Here is a 14,957-nt window from a genome sequence, read left to right as displayed (position 1 = left end):
CTTATGTTTCTTTGCTCCATGCATAGCTTTCATTCCCTTTGTTGACACTGGACAACAGAGCTGCGGGACTGTCCTTGCTTTCGGCCCCTTTTTCCTCAGTTCTCCTTGGCTTCTGCTCTGTATCAAATGATATTAACTAGACCTTTCCAGAAGGGTTCCTGAAGTTCACAAAATTCTTAGAATTCATGTAGACCTAACTTTCAAAAAAAAAAAGAAAGAAAGAAGGAAAGAGGAAGGGAAGAGAAGGAGGGGGGAACTCAGTACATCAAAACGAAAATTTTATCTTCTCCATTGGTCTCTCAGGTACAGAGGGTTAAGCTGACCATACTTTTGCCTTCAAATAACATAATCAGTGGGTCATTCAAAGTCCCCTCATTTTAGTTATTCATTTTATTCCCTCCTCCCACTTTCTCTCAACTCACCATAGGCAACCATGCTGATGTATGTTTATATGTTTTCTAATGGCTCATGTTTGGTGTGTCTGTATTTTAATTCTGCAAGTAGTGTCGTGTATACATATCATTAATGTCTTAGTCGTTTCTCTTAACACCATGATTCTGAGACCCACACATGCTGCTCTGTGCCCCTTTACACTCTCGCTCCTAACTGGCGACCCATTCGCAGGTGTACACTTGAGCCCCCCTCCCTCACAGCAGTGGACACTCAGGTTGCCTTCAATACCCCTTGGTGCCACAAGGCTGTGAAGAAAATCCTTGTGCAAGTTTCCTTGAGTATCAGTGTGCAGATTTCTCTGGGACATATACAGGAGTAGAACTGCAGGGTTATTGAGACAATTGTTCACATTGCGAAGAGCTTCTGGCTTCATGGAAAGAATCACAGAAGCATCCGTCAGAGGAGGGATCACCTTCAAAGGGAGTACATTCAAATGGTTATTAACAAATCATGGGCCACGTGAACATTTAAATACAGGAGACAGCGGCTTGAATGCTCAGTAACTGCGCCCACTGCGATGAATCAGAAAGGAATACACAATCCCTCTAAAATAAAAATATAAGTCAGTGGGGAAAACAGTTTGGGATTCACAGAAGCATGTTCTCCACATCACTTCATGAGAATACTTCTGTTGTGAAAAGCTTGGTGCACCTGTCTCACCCCACCTCTCTCCCCATTCCCTGACCCCCAGGCCTCTTTCTTGTCCCAGCCACACCCATAAAGCTACCTCCTGTTTGCTCAGTGCCTCTTTTATGGTAGGAACTCTATTTTCCCTCTCATCACTGCTGCCTTTCCTGCTCTGAAGCGTCAACATCAACTCTACAAAATTTCATCTTGCACCAGGGCTGTTCTGCAGTCACCGGGGACAGCCAGTGTATGATCTACAGCTTCTCTCCCTTCTGTCCAACCTTTGCTCCTTATCCCTCATCCCTACATCGATCAAAAACTCAGGCACCCTCCCTGAGCCACACTGTTCTCTGGGGAGCCACACTGTGTTCCTTTTTTGGAGGAGGAGGGTGCCTGCTGAGAGGCTCCAGCTTCTGGGCTCCACTTACATGAATAAACAGCTCTGAAAGGTTCAGTTGAAGCTTTTATGTAAACACTCTCCAAAATATGTTCTGCACTGCATTATCCCCAGCAATAAAGATTCTGGAATCAGAATTTGGCTGTCAGTTTTATTGATGTTGCATGGGGTACAGCAGAATACAGCTTTCTCTTCTGGAAATTTATTGACTTGGCAGTGCAGACAGCAATAAAACTGTGTTTTTAATCAGTAAGCCAAGCAGACATGATTGCTGAAGAAATATAGGAAGGAAACATGCCATCATAGGAAGATTTCTCCCCCTACAGTCCCTGTTCTTCTCGGATGCCCTGTTAAATAAGTTTGGGTACTGAAGGATGTACTTGGTGGGACTGTCTTCAGGAATAAAATCAGAGGAGCAAGTTTGGATTACTTGTTCTAGGTTGTAGCATCTCTAAGAGACAGTTGAGTGAAAGCATTTTTCTGCAATGAAATTTGTTTGCATTAGCCCTAGAGAGGAACTGCTGGTAAGCTGCTTTGCAGGAGGAATAGCAAGGGTGTGACATGCCTCTTCTCAAGAGAAACAAGGTTCCAATTCATGGCCCTTCACCTTGCTCACTGAGAGAGTGAGTGACCTGGTATACATCCAAAGGAAACGAAAGCACTATCTCTAAGAGACATCTCCATCCCATGTTCATTGCAGCATTACTCATAATAGCCAAGAATAAGGAAACAGCGTAAAGTCACTTGACAGATGAATGGATGGAGAAAATTTGGTATATATATATATATATATATATATATATATATATATATATATATACACACACACACACACGACAGAATATTTTTCAGACATAAAAAGAAGAAAATTTGCCATTTGCAACAACCTGGATGGAAGTGGAGGGCATTATGCTAAGTGAAATAAGCCAGAGAAAGACAAATACTATATGGTATCATTTCTCTGTGGAACCTCGAAAAAAAGCCAATTTCACGGAAATAGAGAATAGAATGGTGGTTGCCAGTGGCTGGGGTAAGGGAAAATGGGGAGATACAGGTCAAAGGGTACAAACCTTCACTTATAAGAAGAATAGGTTCTGAGGATCTAATGTACAGCATGGTGGCTATAGTTAAGAATACGGCATTGTATATTTGAAAGTTGCTGAGTAGATCTTAAGCATCCTTACCACACACAAAAAAAGTTAACTACTTGAGGTGACAGATGTGTCAATTATCTTGATATTGATAATCATCCCACAATGTAGGTATACATCTAATCATCATGTTGTACACTTTAAATATATACAATTATATTTGTCAATTATCCCTCAATAAAGTTGGGGAAAAAATTTAAAAAGAGAGACAGTGGGTTAGGAATCATACACTTCAGGCCAGTATTGCACAGTAAAGACCATTTGGAGACTCTCTGCTTGGTCATGTTACCTTGTCCAGGTTACTTAATCTCTTGTGATCAAGTTTCTTCTGCTATCGAAGGGAAATACCCACCTCACACCATTGTTGAGTGGATAAAATAAGGTTACAGGTGGGTGTGCATAGTTCCCACAGCACGTTACAAGCACGTTACAAGTCCCTTCTGGGACTGTAAGACAGCTCACTGATTTGAATATGCTCCTCATGGTGGAGGTGCTCTCCCCCAGCAGCTAAGCCAGTCTCTGCTGCATAGACACACGAAAAACAAGGCAGCGTCTCCCACTTCTATTCTCCATATTCCTGATATTCACGTCCCTCCTGAAATGTCCTGGTCCACTCCCCTCTTCTCTTCCAGCCCTTGAATCACTGTACACGCTTGATAAATACTGGTTGAACATTCATCTATGCCTTGCAGTTGCTGTCTCCTGAGTTATCTTAACCCCAGTTTCCTTTATCATCCTATTCTGGTTTTGCTCTTGCTGAGTAGTCACTCTTTGCTCAACTTTTATGTAACGCGTAACTTTTATCTCAGTTCAAGAACACTCAGATTGTTCTTCTGGATATAAGTAAGTGCCTGAAGGAATCTCTATAGATACTCCCCGCAAATGGCATGAGAGGCCCGCTTGATTGAACCACAGGAGCAAAGTGGTCTGGTTGGGATAATATTAAAATAGGCTGCCTGGGGAAGGTGGTAAAGATCAAAATAGGAACATGTTCTTAGTGAATCTTCCCTTCTCTTGCCTGCCTGGTTTTCAATTGTAATTTCACCATCTATTTCTCCACTCTACCCAGGATAGCTTCTTTTCCATCCTCCCAACAAGCCCGTAAGTCCACTCTAAAACTGTGTGTTAACTATTTACTTGGTGCCAAGCCCTATCCTTTATACAGGTTATCTTGATTAACCATCATAACAATCCTGTGAAATAGAAATTATTATTTCAATTTTATAGATGAAGAAATTGAAACAGAGGACTTAAATAATATGCTCAGGGTCCTATAGCCAGGTAGTAGGAGAGTGGGGATTTGAACCTGGTTGGGTCTGATCCCAAAGTTCACTATCTTCGAAACAAAATTACACACTCTTTGATAAAGACCAAGAATGAGTCATGGCGCCTCTCTTTATTGATATAAGTTAGAACTTTCAACCCGAATCTAGCTATTTGGAACTCTGTAGTCACACACACACATTTTATTCATGAATTTAAAAGGCACCCAATCTTAAATCTTAAGCTCTTGGCTCTCCTTTTTTCTTTTCTAGATCACTCACCTATCTCCCTATCAAAGTAATCCCATCTCAAGCTTTCAGAGGACTTAATGAGGTCATAAAAATGTAAGTAAGATACTGCATATCAAAAGACATTTATAATTGGAATAAATTTTTCCCTCAGAGAACACATAGTTGAAAGGGGATAATTTTTCTAGGAGAGGAATTGTGTTTAGGAAACCCTAGTATTTTTATCTTTAAAGTACAAATAATACCCAGGGACCTTTGAAGAAAAGGTATGATTTTCAAGAGTTATTAAAATCCAGATAACTAACGTTGCTTCAGTGAACTGAATGTCTTTTGATAAGTGATGATAAATTACTCAAGTAGAAAAGAAGATAGATTTCAGTCATAAAAACTCTCCCTCTGCTAGAGCAGCTATTCCCTCCTGTCACATTTTTAGATCACACCTACATAGAAGAAAATGTGTTGAAAGTTCATTGTGCATCAGAAGATTATCTTTGTATCTAAAATATAAGTGTATCACAAAAACACAGTATCTATAGCCATACTGATAAAAGGCATTTATCAAAATTGTAAAGCAGCCTGATAATGCAATGTGATCTCATATTTGTGTTACATGTTAACTTCAATCCTACATTCCTGTGTCAGCTTCTAGGACACAAGATCCCATACGTGGAAAGAGAACTTTCAAAGGAGTCCAGTATTCCAGCATCCTCCTTAATGTTAGTCTGAGTCAAAGGACCTCAGAGGCCATTTAGTTCCCAGAGAGCATCTTAACAATCCTCTGGGCTTTGGAAGCAGATTTGCATCTCTAAAGGAGACGCTGCATCATCAGTCCTAGTTCCTTGGGGAACCTCTGATTGCTCTTTAGGGTATAAGCAAGCAAGGAGGATATTAAAAATAATTCATTAAGAATTAGTGCATATTATAGGAAATACACTGCAGGTTACGTAAATGTCAGTTTGCTTGAGGCTAACCCTTACTCTTCTGCTCTCAAGTTTAAATGTTGAGTTTTGATAGCTTTTAATATATTAAGACCTCCTAGTGAGGAAAGCAGCCACAGTTAAATAAGTGAACCATTAGGGAGGAATAACGAATCAGCCTAGGAACTATCCATCACTGTGTTGTTCATAAAAGACCTTAACTGCCTTAGGCTCAGCCTTCCTGTGGGCTAAAGCTCTCATCAAGCCTGAAGCCTTCAGGGAATGTAAACATTAGATTTTGCGACTTCTTTCTCAGCTGGCAGCAAATGGTAGCTTCTGCTGGGATTTTAGGGTAACACTGACATTACCTACATGCTTGGTGGTGGTAAATATATGGCAAAGTTGGTTCCTTTACTTTTGTGTCTTTTTTTTTTTTTAAATCAGTTCATTCACTTATCTATTCATTCATTTATACCCTATGTGCCAGGCTACATGAAGCCACCAGGGATTTAGAATTGAATAGGACAATACACCTTGTCCTCAATTTGCTAATGAAGTGAAGGAAATGGTCAAATAAACAGACAGTTACAACACAAGAAGGACACTTCGTGTAGGAGTTGACCACTTTGCAATTGCACCAGAACAGGATTTGGGGAAAGGGGTAAAGCGTTAAGAAACAATGCATCCTAACCCAAATTAAAACCTCACTAGAGTGATGGCGTTGAGAACGCAGACATTCTGATCCTGGCCCTGAATCTTCCCATGAGCATTATTTGCCTCTCCTCTCAGAGCTTTAATTCCCAAAACTGTAAAACAAGGGAATCTGACTGGATTTTCCCAAAGGACGTGCCCACTTCTAACAATCTGTGACTCTGAGTCATAGATAAATAAGGAAAAGAACCTGTCGCATCAACAGGGAATACTGAAACTTGCATTTCAACTGCATCTGGGTTGCAGGTGCCCATTGGTGTTCCTAAAGGAGGGGGGCGGGGGGGATGGGCGTGTTAGCACTTTATGATGTGAGGACAACTTAAGGCTTCCCTGTTCTTTTTTAAAAGGACACACTGGAGCCCCCAGTTGTTGGGTTGTACACACAGCTTATTATTATGCAGACACAGTCATTTCTTTCATGTTTCTTCTTCTTTTTTTTTTTTTCTCTCTCCCCTAGTGAAATCTCTCACAGTGATTCCCTGGAAAAGATAGAAGCTAATGCCTTTGACAGCCTCCTCAATTTGTCTGAAATGTAAGCATCAGCTAACAGATAGTTTATTGCTGTACACTATTACCCTCGCTTGCTGGAGCCCACTCAGTATTTGTATTCAAGCATCCACTGCTAGGAATCCAAGAGGAAAAGACCACAGCAATTACTAGGTCTGGGCAGGCACTAATTTCTCTCACTGCAGTGGCCTCAAGGTTGCCATGGTGACAACTGCTTCTCCCTGGGAGCTGTATAAACTCTGAAACATCACAACACAAAGTTGGAAATTAAAATTGACATTGTGGAGTCCTGTCAAGGAGCTCTTACCTTATGGAAGGGAGTGTATGGAGTTCTTGGGGTGGTGGGAAAATTTGGAAAGGAGCTTAGAGATCCTGAATTAGTTCACTGGGGACTGTTTGGGCATATTCGTTGGTTTAGTAAATGGTTCTTGGAAACCTACCATGTAAAAGTGTTTGGCATGTGTATGCTGGATTTGTTGTTATTATTGTGATGTCTTTGAACTGAGTCTTAAAAATAATCCTTTCCAAATTATCATTTTCCTCCAATTTACAAAAAAGAGGGGATGGGAGGAGACTGGCTCTATTCAGTTTTCAGATGATACACCTGTGGCCCAAAGAGGTTAACTGACTTGTCACACAGCAAGTTAGTGCCAGAGCTGGGGCTAGAAAGCAGGTCATGTGACTCCTAAACCAGACTTCTTACTGCTGTCTTATCTGGCCCAAACCTGACCTTCTACAAACCACATCTGCAGAAGAGTTTCAAAAGTTACGGAAGCGAGAAAGATGTTAGCAACAAACATATTTTGAGCACTTGTGCTTGGCCTTTATTTATTCTAGGTTGTGTCATTTAATTCTCACAGCTGCCCTGCAAAGTGGTATAATTATCTCTTTTGTTCATGGGAAGGAATGGGGGCTCAGAACGGTCAGTAACTTGACCGATGTGGCACCTGAGACAATGGCAGGGCTGGAATTCAACCCCAGCCTATCTTCAAAGCTTGTGTATTCTCCACGATACCACAAGGCCTCCCTATGAATGGTCCAAATAGCAATTATCTAAAGAGAATAATTAATTAATAAGTATGTGGGTACACATGTCCAACCAAAGGCCAAATGCTACTGGAATACAGAGGAGGGAAAATATAAATCTCCCCCAGGAAATGATGGTGTAACCAGAGAGGTAAGACTAACTCACCAAACAGTTATGGGGAAATCCAAAATAATGGGTGTTTCAGTGCAAACGGTATAGTCTGGACTTCGCTGTGAAGTAGAATTTCAAGAGGGGAGTGGGGAGCGGGGGAAGGTCATTTCCATTACAGGTGACAGTCCTATCCCAGACCTGGAAATCTGAAATTCTTCAGTTTTAACAGACTTCCCAAGCAATGTTGAAGCAGAGCAGCTTGAGATAAATAAAGCTGTTCGTGATGCAGAGCAACATTTATTAATAGATAAAGTATCAATTTATCAATACAGAAAGAAAAATAAAGTGCTCTAAGGGAAAGTTTATGGACTTTTCCCAAAGAAGGCCCTGAGACTAGAATGTTAGCTCCCCGCAAGCCCTCTTTGTCTTGTTCACAGCTATATGTCCAGCACCTAGAACAATGCCTGGCACATGTAGGTGCTCAATAAATGTTTGTTGACTGAATGAATGTATGGATGAGTGGTCAGACCCCAAAAGAGTCTTAAGAAATAAAAGTTCTTTCCATCCTACCCACATAATGTCTTATGTGGCCCATGATTGCTTGACTCAGTTGTTGTAAAAATAATTACAACAAAACGTCACTCACCTCTTAAGAATCAAAGGGACGGAAAGGACGGAAATAGGCACCGAGAGTGGGTAACTTTAGAAGGTAGAATGCACGCTAGACTCAGAGTCAGAAAAACCGAGTTCATCTCCAAGTGCTGCTACTTCTCAGCTCTGTGGCTAGAGACAAGTCATTCAACTTCCTGATTTCATCAACTGGAATAGTCATTGTTAACACTGGTGGAGGCCTTACTGCGATCGCGACACACACATTTACCGCTCAGAAACCACACTACGAGGAAACCAAGCTTTAAGTGACGTATCCAAGGTCATACAATTAGTAAAACCAGCATGTAAAACCAAGCTGACTCCAGAGTCCGTCCACCTAACCAATACACTAGATTTTCTCTACAGAACAAGAGTAGTTATCATTTCCTTAGGTGGTTGCTGCATGGGTTAAAAAAGCCAAATGCATGTACTACCTTTTACTGAATCCAAAGTAGACAGAACCCAGTAAATGTGGCTGCTTCCCAAAGTCACTGGGGAACTAGGGAGACGAGCAATAATGCCACTGTGGTATTATGGCTGTACTTTCGTATTTTGCAAAGCCCTGCCTTGTACATTATCTCTACCTATTATGTTACTCACTACCTGCCAACCTGTGAGGTAGGAAGAGTACTATTATTATTCTAATTTTACAGAAGGGAGCATTAGCTCCGGGAAGTTAGGAGGCTTGGCATCATCACACAACCAATTATCTATAGAATGGACAAAAAATCCCCCCAATCCAAGCCCCCGGCCTCTGCCCTGGGCTTTTACAAAGACTGAGTGCCCGTCTGGATAACTGGTCAGTGTGACTGCCAGCACACTACAAAGAAAACCAGTTTGCCTACAAGGACAAGTAGCCAATTTGTTCATTTCTCCTGAGAATGGAATCTCCCATCACCCCCAGTGTGCTGGCTCCGTGGTGGGGCACGACCTAGCTGGCCAGGAGCCCTGGATGTTGGTGCTTCCTCAGGGGGTGCAAGGGAGAATGGAACAGACTGCCAGCTATGATGCTTACACCTATCTCAGCAAGAGGTTGAAAGCAGAACTTCCTGGCAATAGCCAACCCGCTCTCACCATTCCGTTTCTATCCCCAGGGTCCCTGGAGCTCCCCTCAAGCACAGGAAAGTCACTTGATTTTGTTGATGCCACTTTCAGCCAGCATCCTCTGGTGACCATGACCTTGTGCATTGCGAACGAAACACATCAATTAAACTGCTGCCTGTTTCTCCATTTCTCTTTACAGACTGATCCAGAACACTAAAAATCTGGTGTACATCGAGCCCGGAGCATTTACAAATCTCCCCCGCTTAAAATACCTGTGAGGAATTTTCCTTTTTTAAGCGATTGGGGAGGGGGACGTGGGCATCTGATGAAAACCTAAACAATTAAAAGGTTGGAGAGAATTTTTAAACCACATATTTAGCATTATCTGCATGTCTGGCCTCAGCCCTCCGATTAAAATTTAATCAGCATTTCTTATCAGCTACCGTGCTGGGTGCTTTCAAATACACGTAAGTGGTTCCCAACATTTTCTCCGTCCCAAACATCCAAGAAGAATATCACCCCTTTGCAATGATCTTCAAAGTGATGGTGGGCATGGAACAGGGAGGTCAGGACACTTTCAAAAGGGTAAATCGGCATCTCTAAGGTGAGGTGTTGAGGTAGAGAGAGCATAGGTGAAAGTGGAAGAGGCAATTCTGATTTGATCCCCATCCCTGGTTGAAAATTACTGATCTCCTTTCTCTCATGTGTTCATTCATTCGTTCAGTGAAAACTTTTAAAGCATTACTTTGAGGTAGGCACTGTGCCATATAAGCGAAATCATTATTTTCTATTTCCCATTAAAACTTATTAAGTCCACTAGTTAGAACTATAAGTACCACTGTAGCCCAGCAGATTCATTGCCTTGCCAGCAAAACCAGAATTCCTGAAACTTGATACAAATCTATAAATTAATCACCATGGATCTTCTCATATATCAAGTAATCACTCATTCACACAGAAAAAAATGAACATTTAACCCTCTAACACAGATGTCCATTCTCTCTTCTTCCTGATGAATTAAATTTCATAAAATCTCTAGAGGATGCAAAGTCCACAACCCCTACCAGCTGGAGAAAAAAAAAAAAAAAGAGGAGGAGGGGCAGACACCTCTCTAGTGCTCCACAACATGCAAGCAGTCCTGCCCTGGGGGATGGGCACGAGTGTAGCTCCTTCGGCAGCTCTAACACTGGATGATGATTCCTAACCCAAGTGTTCTGCTTTTCCAGACCTCCAAGGGGTCTATGGGACACATAAGTATCTGCAGCATCAAGTACTTTGGAAAAACATAAGAAAATCCGAGAACCAAACTTGACCACTGCAGCCCCTTGTTGTCGAAGAATCATTGTCTTTATTAAATAGCATTTCACCCCTAAAAAGCAATATTCCCCCAACCCCGGTACACACTGCAGTCCAAGCCCACACTGCCTTCACCAGCCACAGACAGGGCAAGGATTGTGTGATCTGGGGTAACAGGTAAGGAAGAGAACCAGAGTGAGCCCAAAGAGAAAGATGACTTCCTTTCATCGTCACCAGAGTGCCGGGCAGTTCATTTCAGTTGTCCAGTGTCCATGACTGGTGAATTTAAAACGCGATTGGGGGGAGATCCAGATGCCTGGACTCCATTCCCATTCTTGTGTAATAAAATATCCTTCAGTTTAACCTATCACTGAAGCCTCTCTCCTCTTTGAAGGCTAAATAAAAGGTGGGAGGAAAAGAAGAGGAGTCCTGAGTAGCTCCAATAACCCAAAGAATGTTTAATGATCTCAGTGAGATACAAGGAAGAACTCCCTGAATCGCAAGGTAGCTAAATAAAGGGAGATTGTTAATAATGAGGAAATGGATTTCTCACATGGAGATCAATCCTCCTGAAGTGTTTGAGTTAAAACCTGTTCTAAAGTAGTGAGATGCTTTCTGGAACCATCAAGAGCACGGAATAAACTAGTTAGCAAAAGGAAATGGAATAGTTAGCAAAAGGAAATGGAACGCAATACAATGCAAAAATGCAATTGATGCAATAGTAAAAAGACAGGCTGGAAATATTTACAGATGTAAATGAAAAGACTTAAAAGTTTAGTCGCATCTCCTAGATCTCTAAGTAGGAGCCATTAGAGTAACTACCCCCACAGTGTTAGGGGCTTTTAAATTCTGATGACCTTCAGCAGCTAGAAGTGTTACTGATAAAGCCAAACTCCATGTTTTTAAATTTAATGTGAAAATAGTATTACAAAGTGCCTTTCTACCGCTTTTATCTTTATTCCTTAATAACGATCACTTTTACTCACTCTGCCCACATTCCCACCCTGCCCCAAACCACAGGAGCATCTGTAACACAGGCATCCGAAAGCTTCCAGATGTTACGAAGATCTTCTCCTCTGAATTTAATTTCATTCTGTAAGTACCAGGCTGATTGCTATGCATAACATTTCCTATTTGCATCTGAAATTTGGAAAGTAAATATTTCTCATTTCATTCCTCAAGGGAAATTTGTGATAACTTACACATCACCACGGTACCAGGAAATGCTTTTCAAGGGATGAATAACGAATCCATAACACTGTGAGTAAACTGGCAGATTCACGTTCTGCCATACAGTTCCTGCCATTCCCACGTCTAGCTTGAGGTGGGCTCTTTCTCATCTTTTACCATGTTCCTAACTCTCTGGTGACGTTCTTTTTGACCTAAAATGCCAAGGGTGAGAGGAGTTGTGTGGGATGGCAGCTAGGTCACATGTTCACATGACAATCAACAAACCCATTAAGTTCAAAATTAATCAAATGGGCCCTGAGGATTTACAGTGACCAAATTTCCAACTGATGAAATTATTCACTACATCAGTGGACTGCTTTGAAGCTAAGAAGAGACAGCCTGGGGGGGGAGTCGCTGCCCTGGTTAAAAGAGAGCATAGAAATTTCAAGTTTCAACTGAGAAGAGTTTGAAAGGATATTCTCCAAGTAGGTAGAGTAGTTGATCAATGGACCCTGCTCTCTCTCTCTCTCTCTCTCTCTCTCTCTCTCTCTCTGATTTTTCACCCTCCCCTTAGAACCTGCTCACTTTGCTTCTGAAGGGACACCATCGATGCCCATTCCCTACATCCTTTAATACCTGAAAATAATGTCTTTTTATCTGGCAGTCACTTCTCAGGTTATCAGGCTCACAGGCCTATCCCTTTCACGCTCTTTCCTAAGGCCTTGCTACTAAAAGTATGGTCCATGGACAAGCATCTAGAGCATCTTCTGAGAGCTGGTTAGAAATGCAGACTCTCAGGCCCATCCCAGACCTACTGACTCAGAATCTGCATTTTCATAAGATTCCAAGTGATTCACATGCACGTTAAAGTTCAAGGGGCATCAAACTGAGATAACCCAACTCATTCTCTTCACTGTACACCTGCCTGGCTTCCTTCCCCTGGGATCCCTGCCGTCTTTACATGGGGCACCTTCCTTTGCCCCACCATTCAGAGGCAGCATCCTGGGTACCATGTCTCATTTATGTCCAAAGCCCAGTGACAAGTGTTCAACCCTGCTCCCCACGTCCACATCCTCTCACTCATTCTGCTTTGGTTACAGCCCATGGCAGGATCTGTGATGAAGCCATAAATGAGCTTAAATGTCCTTAAAGAAAGACAGAGCGTGCATTGGGTGACCCTGAGATGAGGAGGTAGTTGTGAAACAAGAGAAGTGACCATCTCAGAGGGCTCTCTTCTCTACAGTGGATTCTAGAAATTGGTATCAACGGTACACTGCATTTGAATAGCACTTTTACTTTGTGTAGGTGTAGTTCAACACATGCAAGTGTCATGTTACAAAGCTGTGGCCAATACAGCATTGACTCAGAGTGTTGCAATCAAAAGGAAACAGAGCAGCAACCAAAAATAGTTTCAAAATAACTCAAATTCTTAACTTAAAACTCTTGAACACCAGAAACGAGACTAGACCCTAGACAAACTTCTCTACAGTCTTTCTACTCCTCCATTTCCCTCATGTACTGTAGCTCTTCCAGCTGTTTACAAAGTGTTTCTGACTCACTATTGTATATGGATCTGGAACTACTCATTCATCATGTCCCCTGTCAGAAACAGGGCATTTACAGAGCAAACACTGAGTCGGGAGGTACCTCACGCTTTAGGATTTGGGGTCTTTCCACGTGTTTATTGAGGACACAAAAGACATATAAGATCCATGGCTTTGAGAAGCTCATAATCTCAATGGGGGAAAACATGAAAGAAGGAAAGAATATTACAAGCCACTAGACATTCACTGTGAGCGTGTGGTACACAGAAATGAGAAGTATTGGAGAAGTCCTCTTGGGCTGGAGAATCGGAGAGGCTGCAGACTTGAGTTAGACCTTGTAGAATCAGTAACGTTTGTATGAGTAAAAGTGATAAAAGCAGCTAATATTCATATAGCACTGACACTGTTTTAAAGTACTTTTTTAAACTCATTTTAGTCTCGCAGCAACCCTATGAGGTAGGAACTATCAGCCCCACTTTTAGTTGAGGAAACCAAGGCACTGAGAATTTAAGTAATTTGGCCAAGGTCAAGCTTTAGACTCAGACAGTCTTGGCTCCAGAGTCATGGCCTTACCCATTTTGTGATACCATATACCGAGAAAAGGGGAATGAATATTCCAAGTGGACATGAGCGAAAGCATGACTGTGGGAAGGAGGAAAATGGGATGAGGCATACTTATTGGGAGTAAACATCCTGCTTAAGAAATGGAAAATACATTTAGATAAATGGCGGGGGTGGAGCAGACACTAGATTGCAGAGGGTTTTAAATGCAGGGATAAGGGGCTAAAGGCTTAGAAATAACCCTGAGAAAAGTATTAAGAAGAAACCACTCAGTAGAGTAGACTTTAATTCAAAGATCACAAATATCCAATACTCCCTTTGATTTTCCCCTAAATCTAAAAATAAGTAGGAACCAATAGGTACTCCTCCCAGATACATGCACAGCAACGGGGGTGGAGTGGAATAAGAATGAAAGAGCGGAAGATGTGGAAGAGGACCAATAAGAAAATGAATGTTGAGATAACCCATAGGGGCCTATGAGCTCACAAGACGGGGCCACCCCACCGACGCCAAGGGACAACTAGAGATTTCTTCTCACACATCACATTTCAGCATGGTACACGAGAGCTGCACAGTGGTTTTATTAGGGGCCATTAACTTATTTTCGTTATGGTTTTAAGAAGAACAGTGCCTACCGGCAGGGCATCGCTGCCCCACCTCTGAAGTTAATGAGGACTGCAGCTCCATCCCTCCCAGAGAGCGTGCATTGGGAGCGTGCATTGGCATCGTGCCTCCAGCGCCTCCTCACGCTCGGCCCTTCGTCTGGAAGGAAGTGATTAGTCATTCGCTTGGCACCTGTTCTCAGCTGAATGGGCCCTTCTGTAAGTGAAGGACCACGTGGAGCACCCCGTTGGAAAAGGGTATTACATTCGAAGAGGAAAGCCTTATTTCCTGAGCTATAAAGTTCAACTCTCTAATTAGAAAATAATGAAAGCAAGCCTTCTCTTTTCATTATTAGTAGTATTTGAGATTTTGGTTTTCATGGAACCTTTCCTGTCCTCCCTCCACCCAGATCTTTACCAACTGTGAGCTCATTTAATGAAAACAAAACACTGCCCTTGATGCTCGAGAAGCTCAGTGGGGCTAATGCTAAAGCTATGCATTATCCTGTTATGTCCCTTCATAGCCAGTTTGGCTTTTCATTAAATCCCCTCAGGAGGCTACCTCGAAATGTTCCCCGCTGAATGCGCAGGGTCTGGCTGCACCACCTTTCAAATATTCTAGATGACTTATCACACCAGTCTCAAAAAGGAGTCAACCTTGATTCACGTCTGAACTC

At 42.2% G+C, this 14,957-nt stretch overlaps 1 protein-coding gene across 1 annotated transcript in view; it reads left to right on the top strand.

The window, feature by feature from the left end:
* LHCGR (luteinizing hormone/choriogonadotropin receptor) overlaps positions 1-14,957 on the top strand; it is a gene marked incomplete at both ends in the record, with an annotated part of 63,065 nt that overhangs the window by 14,829 nt on the left and 33,279 nt on the right. Inside the window, 5 exons of the mRNA XM_082672448.1 lie at positions 4,164-4,235; positions 6,225-6,299; positions 9,307-9,381; positions 11,424-11,498; positions 11,586-11,663. Coding sequence (XP_082528574.1) covers positions 4,164-4,235; positions 6,225-6,299; positions 9,307-9,381; positions 11,424-11,498; positions 11,586-11,663 — 375 coding nt within the window. The remainder of the gene's footprint in view (positions 1-4,163; positions 4,236-6,224; positions 6,300-9,306; positions 9,382-11,423; positions 11,499-11,585; positions 11,664-14,957) is intronic.

This window comes from Grampus griseus, assembly GCF_964374135.1.
Source record: "Grampus griseus genome assembly, chromosome: 15".
Classification (NCBI taxonomy): domain Eukaryota; kingdom Metazoa; phylum Chordata; class Mammalia; order Artiodactyla; family Delphinidae; genus Grampus; species Grampus griseus.
The sequence above is the reverse complement of the archived record's forward strand: the minus strand, read 5'-3'. Positions and strand labels throughout refer to the sequence as shown.